The sequence below is a fragment of the Myotis myotis genome, unplaced genomic scaffold, assembly GCF_014108235.1.
Source record: "Myotis myotis isolate mMyoMyo1 unplaced genomic scaffold, mMyoMyo1.p scaffold_m19_p_1, whole genome shotgun sequence".
NCBI lineage: Eukaryota > Metazoa > Chordata > Mammalia > Chiroptera > Vespertilionidae > Myotis > Myotis myotis.
In genome coordinates this window covers 67,972,559-67,995,302 of record NW_023416313.1, presented here as the reverse complement: position 1 = coordinate 67,995,302, position 22,744 = coordinate 67,972,559, and the positions used below count along the sequence as shown (strand labels likewise).

The 22,744-nt window shown below is 37.3% G+C and overlaps 1 protein-coding gene across 14 annotated transcripts in view; it reads right to left on the bottom strand.

Moving 5' to 3' along the window:
- Positions 1-22,744, bottom strand: part of RAP1GDS1 (Rap1 GTPase-GDP dissociation stimulator 1) — a 141,604-nt gene that overhangs the window by 19,925 nt on the left and 98,935 nt on the right. For 12 of the 14 annotated variants that reach the window (XR_004972788.1, XM_036340127.1, XM_036340182.1 and 9 more), the window contains 6 exons: positions 20,873-21,001; positions 16,427-16,552; positions 4,758-4,901; positions 3,831-3,962; positions 1,730-1,864; positions 439-564 (listed from right to left, as the gene is read on the bottom strand). Coding sequence is in view for 13 of the 14 variants with exons in the window: in XM_036340127.1 (XP_036196020.1) it covers positions 439-564; positions 1,730-1,864; positions 3,831-3,962; positions 4,758-4,901; positions 16,427-16,552; positions 20,873-21,001 (792 nt within the window). In the remaining variant the exon portion in view is untranslated. The remainder of the gene's footprint in view (positions 1-438; positions 565-1,729; positions 1,865-3,830; positions 3,963-4,757; positions 4,902-16,426; positions 16,553-20,872; positions 21,002-22,744) is intronic. The other 2 variants (XM_036340173.1, XM_036340164.1) reach the window with 1 other exon arrangement.

The following is a 22,744-nucleotide window of genomic DNA, read 5'->3' as shown; positions in this document are numbered from 1 at the left end:
TCAATATAGAGAAGAAATTTGTAAGTAAATAAACATAATTCCAAGTTTTCACTGCTGTTTCTGTACACAGAAAAATTATCTCCCTGTTTGCAAAGCAAACTTTTAAAGAATTTGTTATTATACTGAAACATGATGATTTTGAAGACAAGGTAAAAATGGGTATGGAATGCTAAAAACAAAAACCCTTAGGAACTGCTAATAAATCAACCTAAAATTAGGATCACATGTACTAATAGAAGCCATATAGTTTCCACTTAAAGCCAATTATGACAAGCATGAGATAATGAATGGGTTCTAAAACCAATCTCTTTTTGTCTTCATTTGCTATTTATCTTTATGATTACATAATTCTGAAAGCTGAAAATAAGTCCTTTTTCAACTAGAGGCACATTGAGATTATGATAGCAAAAATACATCTTGGGAAAGCATTTCTTTTACCTTGTGCATCTATTAACATTCTTAATGTCCCCAGAAGTTTGAACTGAACCGGGGGCATTTCAGATTTAAGAAATTTCAAAACTGCCTCTGTGACCCCAGCTGATAACATCTTTGCTTTATTTACAACTGGAGAGAGAGAGGGGGAAAAAAAAAAGACCATGATTAAAGTGATGTTAGCATTCTTGATGATAATCATTCAATTCAATTCAATAAATATTTATGAGGGTCTTATTATCTCTAAGGCCCCATGTTTTATATTTTTTCTATTTAAAAAAAAAATCTTGTATCCTGTTAGTCTATAGGAGCATAATATACAAAATCAAACCTAACCTCAAAACAATTACCTAAATAGTTTATAATGGAAACCTGATAATGTTGCCTTCTATTTATAAAAAGCACAATTCCTCAACTTTGTTTCTTTTTACCTCTGTTCTTGACCAGCTGTGTTAATATAGATGTCATAGTCATTAATAAACATCATCTGCTATATGAAACAAACTAATTTCATATAGATTATATCTTCATAGTTATATTATTTTACCTAACTAGAAATTTATTTTTAGAAACTAAAAGAACATTTTAAATCATCTCCTGTATTATTTCCAATGATAATGTGATTCCATGGCTTAAGTCTTTAATCCAAAAGGACATATTAGGGCTATTTTTAAAAAATATATTTTATTGACTTTTTACAGAGAGGAAGGGAGAGGGATAGAGAGTTAGAAACATCGATGAGAGAGAAACATCGATCAGCTGCCTCCTGCACACCCCCCACTGGGATGTGCCCGCAACCAAGGTACATGCCCTTGACCAGAATCGAACCTGGGACCCTTCAGTCCGCAGGCTGACGCTCTATCCACTGAGCCTAATTGGTTAGGGCACATTAGGGCTATTTTTAAAAAATTGTATGCTTGTGGGAAAATACAAACTTTTAAAGTCATTTTTTAGGGGACTCTGTTAATTGATGCCATTATCTTACCTAAACTGAAGATGCTTTAAAAAGTGTAACTATACAATATAATGAAAATCTTAGGAGTTCACAGAAGGTAATAGAATGATTTGAATGATCTAAACAAAGGCAAAATTATTTGAATGATTTAAACAAAGGCAAAATTATGCTTGTACAGTCTCAGAAAACTAATTTATCTTCATGTATCAGTAAAAAAAATGTAAACAATTTGAAGATTTTTTTCCTTGGTCAGGGCAGATCTACAAATCACATAAAGTAAAAGTCTTACCAAAACAATAGATTTTATTTCTTACATTGTTGCCTTCCATCCTTCAGTCTTACCTGGAATGGCCAGGTTTCTGAGGGCACTTAGTGCTGCATGCTGTACTGTTACATTTCCATCTTCTACATGTCTGTCCAGTAAATCCATAAGTTTCTCTACAATTCCATTGTCTACCATATGGATACAATTTCCATCTGAAGAAAAATAAAGCATTTTTTTCTTCCTCTGCACAAAATCTATAAATATTTTGTAATGCCAATGCCTATTTATTATCTACATTAGTGAAAATGGAACCACAGGAAAATCTAACTCTCCCTCAGATTTATAATTTTTTTTAACTGAGAAGTCCAATTAAAAGATTCTTAAAATAGAATTTTTAAAATAAGAAAACTCTCTAGCTTAAACATATCAGAAGATAAGTAGAAACCACATGCTTAAAATGTCCACCAATAGTGAAGCATGTCTGAGTTTTGCCAATGTGACTGAGACAGTATTCTATATTGTTATCATTGCTGTTACTTAAATTATTTTTCATTGATAGAATTTTTGAAACATTTATAAAACAGAAAGAATATTAAAATAAACCTACTATTTATACCCCATATTTAGCTTCAACAATTATTAATCTTTTGCCAGTCTTATTTCCATCATTACGGAGTTAACCCGGTCGTTTGTCTACTCTCAGCCACCAAAGCTTTTTTACCGTTCTGGTCGTATGTCTGCTCTCAGCCACCACAGCAAGGAACTGTATGAATCTTAACTCTATTCATTCATGTATCAGTTCATAATTTCTCTGAAAGCTCTTAAGTGTCTAAGTGACCTTGTCACGAACCAAAACATTGCCCCGACAAATTGGAGATATCGAAACTCAATATAAACAAACGTGGTCGTTCCACACTCGCCATGCAAAACACCGTGGCGAGTCAGTTGCCTTTTGAGAGTGAAGAAATCGACAAGCTTCGGAGATACTTTGCAGAATTTCAAATAAAGCTTTACAAATTACGTTTAACTGTAATTAGGCATTCTCGCTTGTTAAGATATTTCAAAATAATACTCCAAAATGGCAAAAAGGAAGTTACCGAAAGAAGTGTACTGCGAATCTGAAAGTCACGATGAAGAGTTTTATTTTGGCACCATGAATACTGACTCTGACATGGAAAGTGATAACGTTTGTAGTGATTCTACTAGTAGTGACGTAGTTCCAAAAAAGAATTAATAAATCTTGATTATCCTTCATAATCTTGCATGTTATGTATCACTGCTCTTTCAATGGAAATTAATTCCGACCAGTATGACACCCATGTCCAAATTTAATACGACCGCAAAGGGTTACTGATGGTTCCCCAAAAGAAGGAAATGAAAATGGAATAACTCATCCAGTATAACAACAGTTCATTCTGCAATAAAATCAAACTAAACACAAAAGTAACTCATATTCCTAGACCAGACTTCAAAAATAAATATGCAAGTCTGGTTCTTCTGAAATATTAAGCTAAATTATTCTACCCTAAACCAGAGAATTAGCCACACAAGTTTTATAGATATAAAAGTATAAATTGAGGTACAATAACCCTACAATGAAAATTCAGATTATTAAATCCAAAATAAAGTCACCAGGCAAGAGAGATATCCTTCTAAATCAGATGTGAAATAGAATGGGACTCAAGTTTATCAATCTCTGAAGTATAGAGTATTCTAAAGGACTTCATGATCAATATTCATGATCTTTCTTTCTTAAAAAACACACAACAGAACTTTTAAAAATTGATTTTTAGAGAGAGGAAGGGAAAGGGGGAGAGAGGAACATGGAAGTGAGAGCGGAACATATATCATCTGCCTCCTGCAAACCCCCTACCAGGGATGAGGCCTGCAACCCTGGCATGTGCCCTGACGGGGAATTGAACCAGCAACATTTTTGTGCATAGGATGATGCCCAACCAACTGAACCACGCTGGCAGGGCTGTCCAAGATCTTTAAACTACTAGAACTTAGTTTAATTCCATAAAATATATAATTTGTTAGAAAGTCACTATAAATATTTCATATCTCTGAAAAATTAAGGTAGCGGTACACATACATACTACGTGTAATTCTAAACTGTTTGGTTTTAGTACATGAAATGTCAAAGAAAATTTTTAAAAAATGCAGCAATATGCTTACCATTTCTGGCAAAATTTGCAATCGCCAACGCTCCAGCAAGCTGCAGCTGGTGGTTATTTGATGGAATCCAGGACAACACCCTTTGAAACACATTACCTTTTCCTCCTTCAAATAATTTCTGCATGGATTCATCTGGAGGTAAATGAAACAAACAGATAAGAGGAAAATAAATATGAGTAACAAATCCATATTTCTAAGTAAATAGCCAATGGGGAAACTATATACTTCAAAAATGATAGAATTAATAAGGGGAAAAGTAATGATTCTTTTTACAATAAGAATCATTTTAGTAGAGACTGGACAAGAAACTTTAGAGTTCTTCTAGTCTAAGTCCCAAGTAACTATCTGGCTTTTAGCCCTTTGGTGCTACAGCTGTCTCTTCTATATGACAGCTCTTTAAATAGTGAAAGATAGTGAAGCCCAGCTGGCAAGGCTCAGTGGTTGAGCGTTGACCTATGAACCAGGAGGTCATGGTTCAATTCCTGGTCAGGACACATGCCTGGGTTGCAGGCTCGATCCCCAGTGTGGGATGTGCAGGAGGGAGCAGATCAATGATTCCCTCTCATCATTGATGTTTCTCTCTCCCTCTCTCTCTCTCTCTCTCTCTCTCTCTCTCTCTCTCTCTCTCTCTCTCTCTCCCTCCCTCCCTCCCTCCCTCCCTCCCTCTCCCTTTCTCTCTGAAATCAATGAAAATATATTAAAAATAAATCCATCCATCCATACATAAATAAACAGTGAAGCCTTCTCTTTTCCAGGCTTATTATCTCTAGTCCTCTCCGTTTGTTTAAGATTTCAAAATCATCACATCAACAGGATTTAATGAGATAGGAAAATGAAAAAATGCTTTATATAGTATTTACAAAAGAGACAAGAAATTTTTAAGAATCTGGCAACCATGTTCTTTGGTTGGTATATATTACAACTCACCTCCAAGAAGTAATAAAACCATGAGATCTGAAGCAGTTTTGAGCTCAGCAACATCATCCTCTTTGTCACTATCCACTTTCTGCTGAACAATCTCTAGTAGACATTCTACCAAGCCTGCTTCAACCAGCTGTAGTTTAATAGCATCTAAAGAATAATGTGAACAAAATAACCAAAACCTGAGATGAAAATAGGAATTCTGGGATAAGCAATCCATTATGAAGAATTACAAGAAACCAAGAAAATGCGTAATTTAGATAACACACCCTAACAGTGGTTCTCAACCTTCCTAATGCTGCGACCCTTTAATACAGTTCCTTACGTTGTGGTGACGCCCAACCATAAAATTATTTTCGTTGCTACTTCATAACTGTAATTTTGCTACTGTTATGAATCGTAATGTAAATATCTGGTATGCAGGATGTATTTTCACTGTTCGCGACCCACAGGTTGAGAACCGCTGCTAGAAGATTTGAGTTTCAAAAGGAAGTGTCTGACTGTGCAGCCTAAACACAGAGAAGCTTTATTTCATTTTTCTAATTGAAATTGTTACTTTTCACAATGTCTGGAAGCTCTTAAACAAATTCTCAGCTCTGAAGGTAAGTACTATCATGCCACTGTTATTCTAGATTATTATGCTCATGTTTAAAAGTCAATAAGTAAGATATCCCACACTGTTTAAATTAAAACACACATACCTGTTACCTAAAGTTAAAATGGATCCATTAATGAAGTTTAAATATAAATTATTTAAAAGTAAAGAGCTATTAGTAAATTTTAAGCTATATCACAAGTATATTTGGATTCATATTTGTATAAATGTTATCTTTCCAGGGCAGTTAGAAGATCTATACCTTTCTTAATTTTAAATGTTTTTTTTTTTTGTTTGTTTTTTACAAAAGCTTCAGGTTTTATTAATTTGAAACTTTCTAGGGTGATGGATATATATGGTAGTTCATTATACTATGTTCTCTGTATATCTGAATAGGTTTTAAAATTTCCATAATGACAGGTTAAAGAAAACAATAACTTTCAAGCTTTCTGATGGATAACCAACAAAATAAGGAATATTAGAGAATTTATATTCCAGTTGTATTTTTAAAAATTATCTTCATAGCAAATACTACTCCCACATCAAATCAATTTTGTTTGTACTTCCCTAATAACAAATATTTTTTCATTACAAAACTTACATCACTGAAGATTTTATATTCACATTCATATCTGCCTTTTCCAATAGAGTAGATATTATATACACCTCATTCATCTTTGTATTTTAACCTAAACTGGCCTACCTAAATGCTTTGGGCATATCTAATACTACTTAGAAATACATTTGCTACACAGAAATTTTAAACTTACACAAGTTTTATTTCTCAGTTGGATTTTATTTTAAGTTTAGGTTCTACAACAATGGTTGTTATTTGGGAGAAAAAATACTTATTTTTATACCTAAGACTTTTTCTTTCAGGCAATTTTAATGTGTAAAACTTGAGGATTTTGTTTTGTTGTTTTTTAAACTACCAGGACAACTGATCTTTATATTATTTCCAAATACACGGAATATTCAACCTGGAATATTTTTTTAAAAGGTACATTTGCACTGTGCCATGCTGAAAGTAGGGCGTTTCCTTGGTTACAGAATGCTAGGGCTAGAAATGTGCAGTGACTAGAATTGAAAGCCATGATGAAAAAGCCTTAAAAACACTTAAAAAACAACTCTTGAATCATACAAAATCCCAATTGAAATGTTGGAATCACTTTCCTTTGCATATAAGGAAAACCAAAAATGATATGCTAAGGATAGTTCAGAAATAAGTTTTCAAAGGTATCATTCAATCTACTGCACAGTTATAAAAGAGAAGTGAAGGTGATAGAGGAGAAACAAATAATAAAAACATTGTTATGTTGAAACATTGCAAGGCAGGTTACAGGTAATTCTCTGGCATAAAAACTGACTGAAGGTCATAATAAAATTTCATTTGGCCAAACTAACAAATGAGATGAAAAACAAATTTCTCCCTAGAGAATAAGAGCTAAGGCATTTAGAAAATTAAAAATTTGTCATGATTAAAGTTTACAGATCTCTCCTCTCAGGGTTTGACTGTAATCACTCTGTCACACACACACACACACACACCTGGGAGATTTAAATAGCCTTATTAAGGAGTATTAGCAAGACATTTGCTACAGCAGATAGCCCATCACACACCTATCAACATGATTCTGTCCAAGAACATCTACCTTTATCACTACCCTTTGCATGTATATGCATTTATGTACCCATGCATGTATGTATGCGTCACACACACACACGTATTTAAAAATCTTTTCTAAATGGTTAAAAAAAAATCCCACAAATGCAGAGAAGTGCAAAAAAAAAAAAAATGCATTTAAATAACCAATAACCATGTAACTACAACCTAAACCAAGAAATTCAGTCCGACTGGTTTGGCTCAGTGGTTGAGCAACCCAGGAACCAAGAGGTCATGGGTTCAATTCCTGGTCAGGGCACATGCCCAGGTTGTGGGCCTCATCCCCAATAGAGGGCATGCAAGAGATAGTCGACTGATAAAGTTTCCCTCTCATAAATGCTATCCCTCTCCCTTTGTCTCTAAAAATCAATAAAGGAAAAAAATTTTGGAAAAAAAAAATTAATTGCCAACAATCCAGAAAGTCACACTGGGCATTCCCGTCACTAATCTCTCCCCTCCATCCATCTCTCTCAAATTACTTCCCTGACTTCTATGGCAATCACAACCATACTTTTCTTTATTGTTTCACCAAATAATCACTTCTAAAAACTACACTAGCCCTGACTGGTTTGGCTTGGTGGATGGAGCGTTAGTCTGCAGACTGAAGGGTCCCAGGTTCGATTCCGGTCAAGGGCATGTACCTTGGTTGTGGGCACATCCCCAGTGGGGGGTGTGCAGGAGGCAGCTGATCGATGTTTCTCTCTCATCGATGTTTCTAACTCTCTATCCCTCTCCCTTCCTTTCTGTAAAAAATTAAAAAAATATATTAAAAAACAAAACAAAGCAAAAAAACTGCAATAATCTTACCTTGTTTTGAATTTTACATTCATAAAATCTTACAATATGTGTTTTCCAGTGTTAGCTTTTTCCTTTCCATCTGTTTATAAGATTTGTTTTATTTTTTAAAATATATTTTTATTGATTTCAGAGAGGAAGGGAGAGGGAGAGAAAGATAAAAACATCAATGATGAGAGAGAATCATTGATCTGCTGCCTCCTGCACACCACACACTGGGGATCAAGCCTAGAACCCGTGCATGTTCCCTGACTGGGAATCAAACTGTGACCTCCTGGTTAGATCGATACTCAACTGTTGAGCCACACCAGCCAGGTTACATTATTGGTTTTAAGTATCTTCATTTTGTTTCTTAACTATATATTTTTCTATTATATAAATACTAGAGGCCCGGTGCACAAAAATTTGTGCACTCGGGGGGGATGGAGGGGTCCCTCAGCCCGGCCTGTGCCCTCTCACAGTCTGGGACCCCTCGGGAGATAACGACCTGCTGGCTTAGGCCTGCTCCCGGGTGGCAGAGGGCAGGCCCAATCCCTAGGTGCAGGCCCTGGTCGGGCTCGGAGCAGGGCTGATTGGGGAGTTGGGGCGCCGCCCCCTGTCATGCACAGAGCAGGGCGGATTGGGAGGTTGCGATGCCACCTTCAGTCACGCTCAGGGTAGGGCCGATTGCGGGGTTGGGGCACCGCCCCGTCACACTCAAGGCAGGGTCAATGGGGAGGTTGCAGTGCCACCCCGTCACGCACAGAGCAGGGCCAATCAGGGGGTTGGGGTGCTGCCCCCTGTTATGCACACAGCAGGGCCAATCAGCGGGTTGGGGCGCTGCCCCCTGTCACGCACACAGCAGGGCCCATCAGGGGGTTTGGGGCTCCATACCCTGTCATGCACAGAGCAGGGCCCATCAGGGGGTTGGGGAGCTCCCCCGTCACACACAGAGCAGGGCCCATCAGGGGGTTGAGGAGCTCCCCCCTGTCACTCACAGAGTAGGGCCGATAGAGGAGTTGGGGCATCGTCCCCAGTCACACACAGAGCCGGGCGGATCAGCGGGTCGGGGCGCCACCCTGTATCGCCCACAGAGCAGGGCCAATCAGGGGGTTGGGGCGCCGCCACTGTCACACTCAGGGCAGGGCCGATGGGGAGGTTATGGCTCTACCCCGTCACACACAGAGCAGGGCCCGTGGGGGGTTGGGGTGCCGTACCCTGTCACACACAGAGCAGGGCCGATCAGGGGGTTTGGGTGTTGCCCCCTGTCACGCAGATCCCAGTGCCGGGAGGCCTCCCAGCTCTGCTGATCCCGGTGCTGGGAGGCATATTACTCTTTTACTATATAGGGTAGAGGCCTGGTGCATGGGTGGGGGCCGGCATGTTTGCCCTGAAGGGTGTCCTGGATCAGGGTGGGGGTCCCCACTGGGGTGCCTGGCCAGTCTGGGTGAGGGGCTGAGGGCTGTTTTCAGGCTGGGGGTGACTGAAGCTCCCAACCGCTCCTTTTTTCCTTTTTTGTTTTTATTCTGGGCCAGCTTTAGCTTGAGGCTTGGCTCCAGCTCTTAGGCCTCCACTGCTGAAAGTAGGTTTCTGGCCTTCGCTTACAATGTTGCGATCCTACTGGCTGAAGTCCGGCGGTATTTGTTACAATGTTTGAAACTGCAGGCTCAGAGGCCTGCAGCTGCAGGTGGGGAACGCTGGTTTCCTCCGTCACTGAGGCAAGCAAGCCTCATGTTAGTTTCAAGCTGCCTGGCTGCCGGCCGCCATCTTAGCTGACAGTTAAGTTGCATATCTCGCTGATTAGCCAATGAAAAGGGTAGGGGTAGTACGCCAATTACCACGTTTCTCTTTTATTAGTGTAGACTAGAGGCCCAGTGCACAAAAATTTGTGCAATCTGGGGGGGGCGGGGGGAGGGTCCCTCAGCCAGGCCTGTGCCCTCTCGGGAGATAACGCCCTGCTGGCTTAGGCCTGCTCCTGAGTGGCAGAGGGCAGGCCCAATCCCTAGGTGCAGCCCCTGGTTGGGCTCAGAGCAGGGCTGATTGGGGAGTTGCGTCGCTGCCCCCGTCATGCACAGAGCAGGGCGGATCGGGAGGTTGTGATGCCACCCTCAGTCACGCTCAGGGTAGGGCTGACTGGGGGGTTGGGGCACCGCCCCCTGTCACACTCAAGGCAGGGCCGATGAGGAGGTTATGGCTCTACCCTGTCACACACAGAGCAGGGGCCGTGGGGGGTGGGGGGGTGGGGCGCTGCACCCTGTCACTCACAGAGCAGGGCCGATTAAGGGGTTGGGGCGCCTCACCCTGTCACACACAGAGCCGCAGGGCGATCAGGTGGTTGGAGAGCTCCCCCCTATCAGGCACAGAGCAGGGCTGATCAGGGGGTTGGGCGCCTTCCGCTGTCACGAACAGAGCAGGGCGGATAGGGAGGTTGTGGCCCCGCCCCGTCACACACAGAGCCGCAGGGTGTTCAGGGGGTTTGGGCGCCGCCCCTGTCAAGCTGATCCCGGTGCTGGGAGGCATATTACCCTTTTACTATATAGGATAGAGGCCTGGTGTATGGGTGGGGGCCGCTTGCTTGCCCTGAAGGGTGCCCGGCCAGCCTGGATGAGGGGATGATGGCTGTTTGCAGCTGGTCACACACCCTTCAGGGTGGGGATCCCCACTGGGGTGCCTGGCCAGTCTGGGTGAGGGGCTGAGGGCTGTTTTCAGGCTGGCGGGTGACTGAAGCTCCCAACCGCTCCTTTTTTTCTTTTTTCTTTTTTACTCTGGGCCAGCTTTAGCTCTGAGGCTTGGCTCCAGCTCTAAAGCCTCCACTGCTGAAAGCAGGTATCTGGTTTGTTTGAGTTCTATAATCGAAACACTGTTTCAACTCCAGCTCTGAGATCCCGGCTGGCTGAAAGCAGGTTTCTGGAGTTTGTTTAGATTCTATATTTGTAACAATGTTTCAAACTGCAAGCTCAGAGGCCAGCAAGGCAGGCGGGGAAGGTTGGAGTCCTCCGTTACTGAAGCAAGCAAGCCTCATGTTTGCTTCAAGCTGCCTGGCTGCCGGCCGCCATCTTGGCTGGCAGTTAATTTGCATATCGCCCTGATTAGCCAATGGGAAGGGTAGCGGATGTACGGCTAATTACCATGTTTCTCTTTTATTAGATAGGATAGCATGATTTATGTATTCTACTGTTAATGGATATGAAATAACTAGAGGCCTGGTGCACGAGATTTATGCACTGGTGTGGGGGTGGGGGTGTGTGTCTGTCAGCCCAGCCTGTACCCTCTCACAGTCCGGGACTCCTCGGGGGATGTCCGCCTGCCCAGGGGGATCGGGCTTAATCCGATAGACATCCTTCTCGCAGTCAGGGCTCTGGCAGTCCAGAATCCCTTGCTCCTTACCACCAACCTGCAGGGGAGGTGGGAGAGGCTCCCCGCCACTGCTGCTGTGCTGAGCCCGGCTTCTGGCTGAGCTGCGCTCCCCCTGTGGGAGCACACTGACCATCAGGGGGCAGCTCTTGCATTGAGCGTCTGCCCCCTGGTGGTCAGTACGTGTCATAGCGACCGGTCATTCTGCCATTCTGTCGATCTGCATATTAGGCTTTTATTAAAGGATGCTGCTATGAACATTCCTGTAATGGTTCCTAGTGCATATATTTCTGGATTATAGGGAATGCACGATTCCAACTCAGTAGATACTGTTTTCTAAAGTGTACCAATTTACACCCCACCAGCACTTGATGACAATTCCTACTGCTACAAACCTTCATCAACACTTGGTATAATCAGACATCTTAGTGGGTATATAGTATTGTATTTTGCATTTCCTGATTATTAAGGAGTTGAGCATTAATCCTCACCCGAGGATATGCGTATTGATTTTAGAGAGAGGGAGAGGGAAAAGGAGAGAGAAATAGATAGAGCCGGCAATCTAGGTATGTGCCCTGACCAAGAATTGGTGTATGAGATGACCAGTTGAGCGTATCTGTATGTGTTTAATAGCCATTGGATTGTATCTTTTCTCAACTACTTACTCAAGTTTTCCCCACTAGGTTTTCTACATTTTTCTTAATGATCTGTGGAAGTTTTAATATATTGTACACATTTTCTAGGTTATATGTTGTAAATATTTTCTCTCCCCCACTGTCTTCCTTTTTATTCTTAACGGTGTCCAAATTAATAATTTTTTTCCTTTATGGTTAGAGTTTTTTGTGACCTAAGAAAATTATCTGGACTCCAAGATCTTGATGATATTCTCCTACCATATATATATATATATATATATATATATATATATTTTTTTTTTTTTTTTTAAATATATTTTATTGATTTTCCACAGAGAGGAAGGGAGAGGGATAGAGAGTTAGAAACATCGATGAGAGAGAAACATCGATCAGCTGCCTCCTGCACATCTCCTACTGGGGATGTGCCCGCAACCCAGGCACATGCCCTTGACCGGAATCAAACCCGGGACCTTTCAGTCCGCAGGCCGATGCTCTATCCACCGAGCCAAACCGGTTTCGGCTCCTACCTTATATTTTAAGATAAACTTTCTGGTTTAACTTTCACAAATAGGTCAATAATCTGAAATTAATTTTTAATATAGTATAATTTTTTTAGTATATTTTATTGATTTTTTACAGAGAGGAAGGGAGAGTGATAGAGAATCAGAAACACCGATAATAGAGAAACATCGATCAGCTGCCTCCTGCACACCCCCTACTGGGGATGTGCCCGCAACCAAGGTACATGCCCGTGACTGGAATCGAACCTGGGACCCTTGAGTCCAAAGGCCAACGCTCTATCCACTGAGCCAAACCGGTTACGGCTATAATTTTTTAATATAGTATAAAGTGGGGGTATGTGTCTCTCCAGTTGTATTTTTTTTTCATATTCAAAGCACTGCTGACTGAAATGACTGTACTTTCCATGCTGTTTTACAGTGAATTCTTTTTACTCCCTAATAAATAAACATCTATTAAGGTATCCATTTGTCGTTGCGCTACCCTGTTCTACTGGTCTTTTTGCCCATCCTTGCACCAGTACCACACTGTCCTTTAATTATTAGAATTTTATGCAGTGAAACAGTTCTGCTACCTTGTTCTCTTTCACAGTATCTTGGCTATTCCTGGTGTTTGGGGTTTTGGTTAGAACTTCATTGAGTCTACAGACCAAGATGGGTAGATATAACATCATTAGAGCACTGAGGTTTCCAATCTATGAAAATGATATAGCTTCCCATTTATTTAGATCTTCTCTAATTTCTCTTGATGATTTCCTATAGTTTTCTGCCAGAGATCTTAAACATTTACTAGTCTATTCTTAAAGCATTTAATATTTTATACTATGGTAAAAACATATTTTTAAAAATGCATTTCCTATTTCCTTTGCTGGTACACAATACCATGTTTTGATTTTTTCATTTGTTTTGGCTAGCAATCTAATTTTGATTAATTTTTAAAAATTGATCTATGAATTCTTTTGGATTTCTGACATAAACCATATAATCTATAAATATTGTTTTATTTATATCTCCTATATATTTTCTTTCTTATTCTACTGTACTGGACAGTTCCTACAATAATGACTAGAAATAGGAATGATCCTTTTTATTCCCAATTTGAAAGGAAATGCTTTTGTTTCATCATTATATTGTTTTCTGTAGGCTTGTGGTATATATCCTTTTCATTCTCTTCTAATGCTGATTTGCAAAGTTTTTAAAAATCATGAATGCATGAGAGCATGAGTGGGGCGGGGGGAGGATGGGGGTTAATTGGAGGGAATGAGGACACATTTGTAATTCCTTAATAAAGAATTTAAAGATTTAAAAGAAAAATCATGAATGCACAGTTAATTGTATCAAATGCTTTTCTTAATCTAAGATCATATAATTTCTCTCCTTTAATAATTTTTAATGTAATAAAATATATTGATTACATTTTCACTATTAAACTGTTTTGCATTTTCAGAATAAGTCCCATTTGCTTTGAGAATAAATTTTAAATATATTACTGGGCTTCATTTACTAAAATTTTAAGGGGAAATTTGGATCTATATTCATGGTGAAACTGGCTTTAATTTTCATTCTTGTATTATCTATTTGGTATAAAGATTATAGTAGTCTCATAAAATAAATTGGTGAGTATATCTGCTTTTCTTATTCTCTGGAAAAATTTAAGATTACTCAGTTTTTCTATTCTTGTGTCATCCACACTTTAAAACGTATTGGCATCAACTTGTTCATAACATCCTCTTAATAATTTCTCTAAGATTAGTAGTAAGATCTCTTTTTACATTTCTTGATTTTCATTATGTGTCTTCTCTCTCTTTTTTTTTCTGATTAACTTATGAGGGATTTACAAGTTTTATTAATTTACTTCAGACTCAACTTTGATGACTTATACGCTTGTATTCATTATGTATTTTCTATCTTACCAATTTCAGCTCTGTTTCCTTCTATGTTATTTGGCTTCATTGGTTTCCATCCCTCTAAATTTCTGAAATGAATACTAAGCTCATTGCTCTTACTTTTTCCTTTTCTAATATATTCATTTAAAGCAAAAAAATTCCCTCTAAGTATGGCTTTACCTACATCACATAAGATTTGAGATAGTCTTTTCAATTTCATTACAGAAAATTTCCTAATTTCCATCATGGTTCTTCTTTGACCTCCTAAATATTAGCAGTGTATTTTTAAATATCTAAACAGGAATTCCTAGTTATATTTTTATTATTAGACAACCCACTTAAGTCAGAGAACATACTCTGCAAGACTGCAATCCTTTGAATTTATTGAACCTTGTTTCATGACTATGTTTTAAAATGTTTCATGTGTAGTTGAAAAGAAAGGATTCTGTAGTTGGGTACAGTGTTCTGAAATATGTCTATTAAGCCAATTTCTTAATCATGTTGTTCACATATTCTATATCCTTATTGTTTTTTTCTTTCTAGACTTCCTTTCGATCTATCTTTCAGTTCGCTAAAAATCTTTCCATAAATTCTTCCATTAATTTGATAATTACAGATGGTTTTAAAAAATTATTTCAGCAGGCACATTAAAAGTTGAAAATCTTTGAATAATCAGAGTTTACTGGTACTTTCTACTGGTCTTTTTCTCCATTCTTGCACCAATACCACACCATCCTTTAATTAATACAAGGGTCTTTAACACCTTTCACTTCCTTCAATATTTATGTTTATTTTCTGATATATATTAAATTATTTTTATTATTTTATAAAATAATAAATTATTATTTTATAAAATCAATGTTCATGAAATTTATCTACTTACTAGTTTTTTGCTCTTTATTCTCCTGTGCATCTAGAAACTTCCTTCTGGAAGCATTTTCCTCTCAGAAACACCCATTACAATTTCCTTTAGTGATTATATAGTGGTGGTGAACTTTCTGTTTTTTCATCTGAAAATAACTTTATTTTGCCTTCAATTTTGAAGGGTATTTCACTGAGTTTAGAATTACAAGCTGACATTTTTTTTTCAGTGCATAGAAGTTGTTGTTTCACTGTCAGCTGGTTTTCATTGTTGCTATTAAGAAGTTAGCTGTCAGTTGAATAGTTGCCCTTTTAAAATAAGCTATTTTTTTCCTGGCTACTTTTAGATTTTGTCATTGTTTTTTTCTATAATTTCAATATGATGGTAAATTTATTTTTATCATGTTTTAGATTCATTTGGCTTCTTGAATTTTTTGAAATTCTCTACCAAAATTTCTTTAAATACATTCTCTGATCTCTACCCTCCTCCCACCTTTTTGGGAATTCCCAGAAATGTATATGAGAGCTGTTTATTTATCCTCTGTACCTCTTATTCTGTTTTATGCATATTGGTTCTTTTCTTTCTGGACTTCCTTTCAATCTATCTTCACTAGTTCCCCAAATCAACTACATTTAATCTGTCATTTCCAACCATTAATTTGGGTTGTATTTTTCAATACCGGAATTTCCAATTTTTTTTTTCCTTTCAAATTTGTCATGCCATGTTTTAGAGTTTTCAGTTTCCTTCTAAAATTTTCAAGCTTGCTTTGAATATCATAAGCATACCTGTTTTGAGTCAATGTCTAATAATTCCAATATCTGGAGATTTGTTGCTGCTGCCTGTTCTTAGTGTTGGTTCTTGCTTATAATGTCTTGTCTCCACATGTGTCTGGTCCTCTTTGATTATATGCTAGACACTGTATTTGAAAAATTATTCATATGGAATGGTTCATTTATTCTGGATCACTCTTATTCCTAAGGTGTATTCCTTAAGATTTTTTTTTTTTTTCCCCAAACACACGAGTAGTTTACCAGTGTCTACACTGTTGACAGGCCTAGAGGTCCAACTTTCATCCCCTTTGCTCTGCAAGGGTACAAAAGTGGGTTTCAGGCTCTCAGCTGCCTTTTTCAGATCAGCATAAGAATGTGTAAGCTACAGAACCATCTTTGCCAAGACCTCCAAGTTGAACAAACTTGGACAGTAGCTTTGGCCAATGTAGATACAATTATGAAGTAGATAATGTAGCTGAAGTTAGAGATATCCAAATTCAAACTTGCATCATTAATAAATCAATTAAATAGCTAGCAATTAAATAATGTTAGAAAAAGATGGAAAAGGCCTACATGATAAAAAAAAAAAAAAATCAAGAGATGCATTTATTTTCTCACCATTTTCTGCCAAAGGAGCAAGAACTTCAAAAATCATTTCCCTCTTATCATGTTCTATTTGTTTCTTGAACAGTTTTACCATCTCTTCAGCAATGTTTGTACTGGCAAACTGTTCTTTACTGGACTCTGTTAAAAAAAAAAAAAAAAAAAAAGGAAAATTTATGGTAAGCAAATAAAATTAAACCCAGAAATTGTTTGTTTCCTATTATTTCCAATACTTGATCATTATATACCATTACTGATAAACATTCTTCAAATACAGGAATAATCAAATCCACTTTCTAATGCCCCTGAAAAGAAAAAATGTCTAAGCCTTTAAAGAAAATGTTCTAACCCAATTATGGTCAAGACTATAAAAATGTTCACTAGCATGACATAGCAACAATAAAATTACTAAGTTTTAAATTCAGTTTCAAGGTTTTTGTCAAAGAAAAAGTACTCAGAACAGACTGAACTTTGTGTGGTTGAATTAAAGGTGACTTATCTTTATATCATTAAAGTGGTGTGAGTTTGCACTAATCCTGATATGCCTACTGCTAAAAGCCAATCAATTCTTCACATGTATTTGGGGTCCCATTCATTCTTGTCTCTTTCACATATCCAACCTCTCCTCCATTCTAGAGCCTCACATAAAAAAGCAATATAAAAAAAATAAACACCTTCCCTCTACTCCACTTTTCTTCAAATACCATCCGTGTTCACTTTCACAAACAAGTTAATAGCATTGTTTAAGATACACTCTCTCTACTTTCTTAACTCACATGCATTAATTCTTAAACTCACTTCAAGCCAGTTTTGGGTCCACACCTACTCTCTGCAGTGTCCTTTGCTTGTTCCCTCCAGACCTCTATAAATTCCAGTTCCTTGGGATATGATCCTTTGCTTTCTTAACTTTTTGGTCCATTCTTTTACCCTAGGCCAGGGGTCGGCAAACTCATTAGTCAACAGAGCCAAATATCAACAGTACAATGACTGAAATTTCTTTTGAGAGCCAAATTTTTTAAACTTAATATAGGTAGGTACATTGTTATTAACTTAATTAGGGTACTCTTCCTAAGGCTTAGGAAGAGCCACACTCAAGGGGCCAAAGAGCTGCATGTGGCTCGTGAGCCGCAGTTTGCCAACCACTGCCCTAGGCAATCTAACTTTTTTCCATTGTATTAACAGTCTTTGAATGTTGCTAATTACAGAATCATCTCTCTCTACCCCTCTTCTGGATTCCAGGCTACTTATTTAACTGACCATTTGACATCTCTACTTAAATATCTTTAGCATTCAAACTCAATATCTAAAGTGGACTTTTGATATTACCCTGATTTCTGTTCTTCCTCTAGACTTAACATGGTAAATGAATACGCTACCTACTCATCTATGTAGGTAAAAACTTGGGAGCCACTGATGACTTATTCTCATTCAATTCTACATCCAATGGATTACCAAGGTCTGCCAATCTGCCTCCAAAATACAACTGAAATCCATTCCATTTCTCTCCAATTCTCTTCTAATTTAGTTTGCTCTATCAGATATCCTATTAATTTATCTAGAAGTTTCTCTCAAAAAAATTCTGAACAAATTCAATCTACACTGGTTGCTCTCTGTTTGGGGAATACAGCGAACATCCTGGAATTTTTTTATTGAGTTTCTATTATGAAAGATAAAGCATCAGCTTTCTTTTTCGTCCCTGTCTAAACCACATACCTCCATATTCTTAATGTAATTATGTTGTAATTTTGGTTATATCAATTACTAGTGCTTTAATATACTACTTCATTTCCCCTGCAATTATTGTTTTCTAATTTGCTTACTTTTCTAAATTCTTATCATTAATTTAACTCTAAACTCTCCATCAGTGTCTAATCATCTCTTATTGAGCCCATTCACTTTAGGCATTCGGTCAATTTCATGTCCTATATGAATTTCCCCAACCCTGATGCCAGCAGCTTTCTGATTTGTTCCAATCTGGACTGGTTGCTCTTTGAACACAGACCATTTGGGGTTCTCATGTCACCATACTACCAAGAATTTCTGTTTTCTATTCGATCTCTTGTATCCAGATTCCTATGTTGTCTTCTTTCGTAACTTAAATACCTTGTAATGGTGGAACACATCTTACAGCAGTTTCCAGAGGAAAGTTATGAAGTATATAAATTTTCTGAGATGTTCATGTTTGACAATGTCTTTATTATAACTCCATTTTCTTCTGGCTGCCAGTGTTGTTTTGAGATAACTGATGGGTACAGATTCACCGTCTTTTGTATACAGTGCCTGTAAGATGTTCTCTTTTCTCCATTATCCTAAAACTTCTCATTGATATGCTATGGTCTGGGCCTATTTTCATCTATTAGGCAAGGCATCTGGCAGACTCTCCTAATCTAGAAAATTATGTACTTTAGTTTTATGAGAGTATAATAGTATCTCATACTCGTACTACCAGGAATGTGATATGAACTTGATACTTAGTTGTGTCAATAAAAATAATACTACATGATTTGTTAACTCATGGGCTCCAGTAAGACCACTGAAAAGAGAAAAAGTATTGTGAGGCATACAAACTCTACTTTGGTGGTGATGTATAACCTAGCTACATGGGCACAAGACTCATGATGTAAACTCTAAAATTCTTAGAAAATAAAGAAAAAAATGGGGTAAGAGCAGTAACAGCTGGGAACAGAGTATGAAACTGGGCTGAACTAAATTGGTGCATATCCATTTTTTACTATAGACCAGGGAAATTTAGGTGGTCTATATAACTTCCCAAACAACTTCTGGTACCTTAACACAGGCAATTCATTTTAAATGTTGTTTGTTCCATTACAGATTTTACGGTATCAGGAATTATAACACAATTTGTTTTATTTCTATAAACTATACTGAACACAAACTCTCACATTCCATTTTAATAATGGAAAATAATAACTTGTGAAAAGTAAATGAATGTTCTTTCATTCTTAGTCTTACTTAATAATGGGAATAATGAGACAGTATAAGAAAAAAAACAGAGGGGAGAAGAAAGATTCACAAATACCAGCAGATTACCCACTGAAAAAGAATGACTTTTAAAATTAACTGTGATAATCTCTATTCTCTTAACTTTTTAAAGCAAAAGTAAAGTACTAAAATCAAGGTTTTAGTAAGTAGTATGTTAGGACATAAACTTTCAGTTAGAAAATCCAAGTTTAGAGTTCTGGTGCTTCTGTTTATCTATAATAATAAAAGCATAATATGCTAATTAGACCAAACAGCCAAAAACCTTCCAGATGTCATGCTGGACGAAGCCGCAGCAGCAGGGGCCAAGGCAGAGGCAGTTAGACAGGCGAATAGGCAGGCAGGCGAACAGTTAGGAGTGATCAGGCAGGCATTCAGAGCAGTTAGGGGCAATCAGGAAGGCAGGCAAGCAGTTAGGGGCAATGAGACAGGCAGGCGAGCAGTTCGGGGCAATGAGGCAGGCAGGTGAGTGGACAGGGGCAATGAGGCAGGCATGCAGAGTGGTTAGGGGTGATCAGACAGGCAAGAAGGTGATCGGTTAGGAGCCAGCAGTCTTGGATTGTGAGAGGGATGTCCAAGGGGTCCTTGATTGCAAGAGGGTGCAGGCTGGGCTGAAGTTCCCCCTCTCCCCCCTGTGCACGAATTTCGTGTACCAGGCCTCTAGTTTAATTATAAAATGGGGATAAATACTAGATTTATTTTTTGTTCTAGCTATTATATTTATCTATGACAAAACATTTGGTTTCATTGTCTCCAGAATAAATAATTTATGAACATAGTTGGGCAGTAAATTCAGACGAGGAGTTATAACTTTCTATCATGGGAAGGAAGGAGAAAAGAGTACTATACATGATATAGAGAAAAATAAAACAAAGAAAAGAGATCGGAGTGCTGGGGTCATTAGTCCTCTTCTCTGCTATGACTGGACTATTTCCAGCATTGGTCTGTTTTTGCCTGTCTTCTGATTTTTCAAGGAGTTCTCATAATTTTTCTATTCCATTACAAATATATTCTTTTGAATAAGTGTCCTACCATTTTTAGGGACTTTGTAAAAAGAGGAGGAAGGACCACAATCTGATAGATTCCTTTTCATCTGAAAATGTAATAAATTATGAAGTCCTTTCTTTTTGCCCAAGAAATACAATTACTTGATTTTAAGATGATCACTCATGTAAAAATACTAAAGTCAAGGGAGATCATTTTAAATGTTCAACTCTATTAAATAATATAACACTTAAACCTCAATGTATGAAACAATTAGGAAAGCAAAATAGCTCTCAATTTTAAATAATACAATTATAAGATATAATTGGATCTACATTTCTTTAACATAGAAGCAAATATCTGTAATGCTTCAAGGAAATAAACTAATCTCAATGGATTTCCATGTTGTTAATAATTAAAGAAAAATTAAGTACATTAATAAGTTGATTACATTAGTGGTTCATGAACAAGACTTACCAAGTTCTGCTAAATTGCCAAATGCTATGAGACACATTTCTGTAAGAGCTGCATTTTGGTAGTGGATGCCCAGTAATGTCACTAAGGTAGGAATAACACCCATATTGATAAGCTGGGCCTGAAGGGAATCTGCAAAATCAAACAAAAAAAGTGTTTTTGTACCAAATGGACATTAGTAAGAAGAAAAATACCTCTTGTTCTCTTTATTGCAAACTCAATACTATTTCAATGACAGTAAAACAAGATTAAGTCCATTCATATAATTGTATTGAAAATTTAAAGACATTAGTTCAGAAGAATTGAGTCTTGAATCTTTTCAATAATTAAAAGAAATTTAGAAATAAAAATAATTGAAATAATATGTCAAACATTAGTTGTTGTTGTTTTTTGTTTTTGTTTTTTAAGAAAAAAACAGGCTCTTATACCTTTACAAAGTAGGCTTTAAAGATGTATAAGTGAATAAACATTACCATTGTTTTTTAAATAAAAAGGTTAGACTGAGTAACATTTGCATTACAGGAAATCAGAGTATATAAAAAGCATTTTAAAAAAGCAAGTTTTAATAAAGATGAAGAGAGAAGACAATTAGAATCACTTAATAAAGAATAAAAAGTATAAACATGTAATTCACAAAAATTTTTGTTTAATTGCAGCAGAGCATTCTTCAATGACTACTAGGATGAAAAGTAGTTTCAACAAGGAAAGAAAGGGTTACTTAAAATATTTTTCTTCTCAAATTGGTATTTAATAATAGTAACAATCAGCAAAGAAAGGAAAATTTAGCTTGAGAGGTGAAAAGAATAAGAATGAGGTCAGTATGGCTTTGCCATCACTGCTTATCTTCATATTCTAAGAAACTAACTGGATTTAAAGTACTTAATATGACTTGGACTTCCACAATGCTTCTTCATTAACAACAGAATACCTGTAACAAAGTTGAAAGTAAATAAACCAAAATGCCAACCCAGAGTACTGAATAAGATAAGAAGACATAAACACTCACATGTCTATGCAAAACATAAAGTTACTGTTAATAAGTGGTTCATCCAAAGATACAGGATATTATCAATATTTTTCTTTAAAAATTATGTGCCATTTTCAAGCTAATAATTTTCTCCAAATTCTAGTAAGTTACCTACTGGGAATCTAAAGATAAAAATCTGGTTTTTACAATACAAATTTTCCTCATAGCATGCTTCCCTTGACAGAGTTTGCCTACTAATCTCTATATAATTTTTAACCTATAGATAAGGAGGTAGTTGAGTGATTACCAGAAAAGAACATAAAGACAGGGTTGAGCTGTATCACATGCCAGTTGATTATTCACCTGGTGGTCTTTACAGTTAATTTTTCCTGCCGTTAAAAAGTATGAAGAGATAGCCAACAGAGGCTGATGGCCCTGAAAACTGATGAGTGGATAATTACGAATATTCTCTCATTCAGTTGTGGAAACCTATCTATACTAGAAAGGGGCCTATTACCAAAACAAGAATCGGAAACAGGCCTGAGGAAAAAAAAGGAAGTTTACATTTTGAGTTCAAATAGTCTAAAACAATTTCAAATTTTGCAATAGAATTATGAAGACTGTTCTAAAAAGACACAGAAATAATATATTCAACTAAATGATTCGTTTTTAGGCTTTTGATGTTCAATATTTTTCCTAACTATACAATTCAGCAATTAATAAATGATTCACAATATGCATCTTACAGGCAAATTACTTATGTTATAGGATACAGTATTACACCTATACTAGAGGCTCGGTGCACAGAGAAGCTTTCCAAGTTAGAAATTACGTGGATTACTTACCAGTAGATAGAGTTCCTTATTATTGAGTCACCTGCAGATTCTTGTTCTTTAGCAGTATTTTAA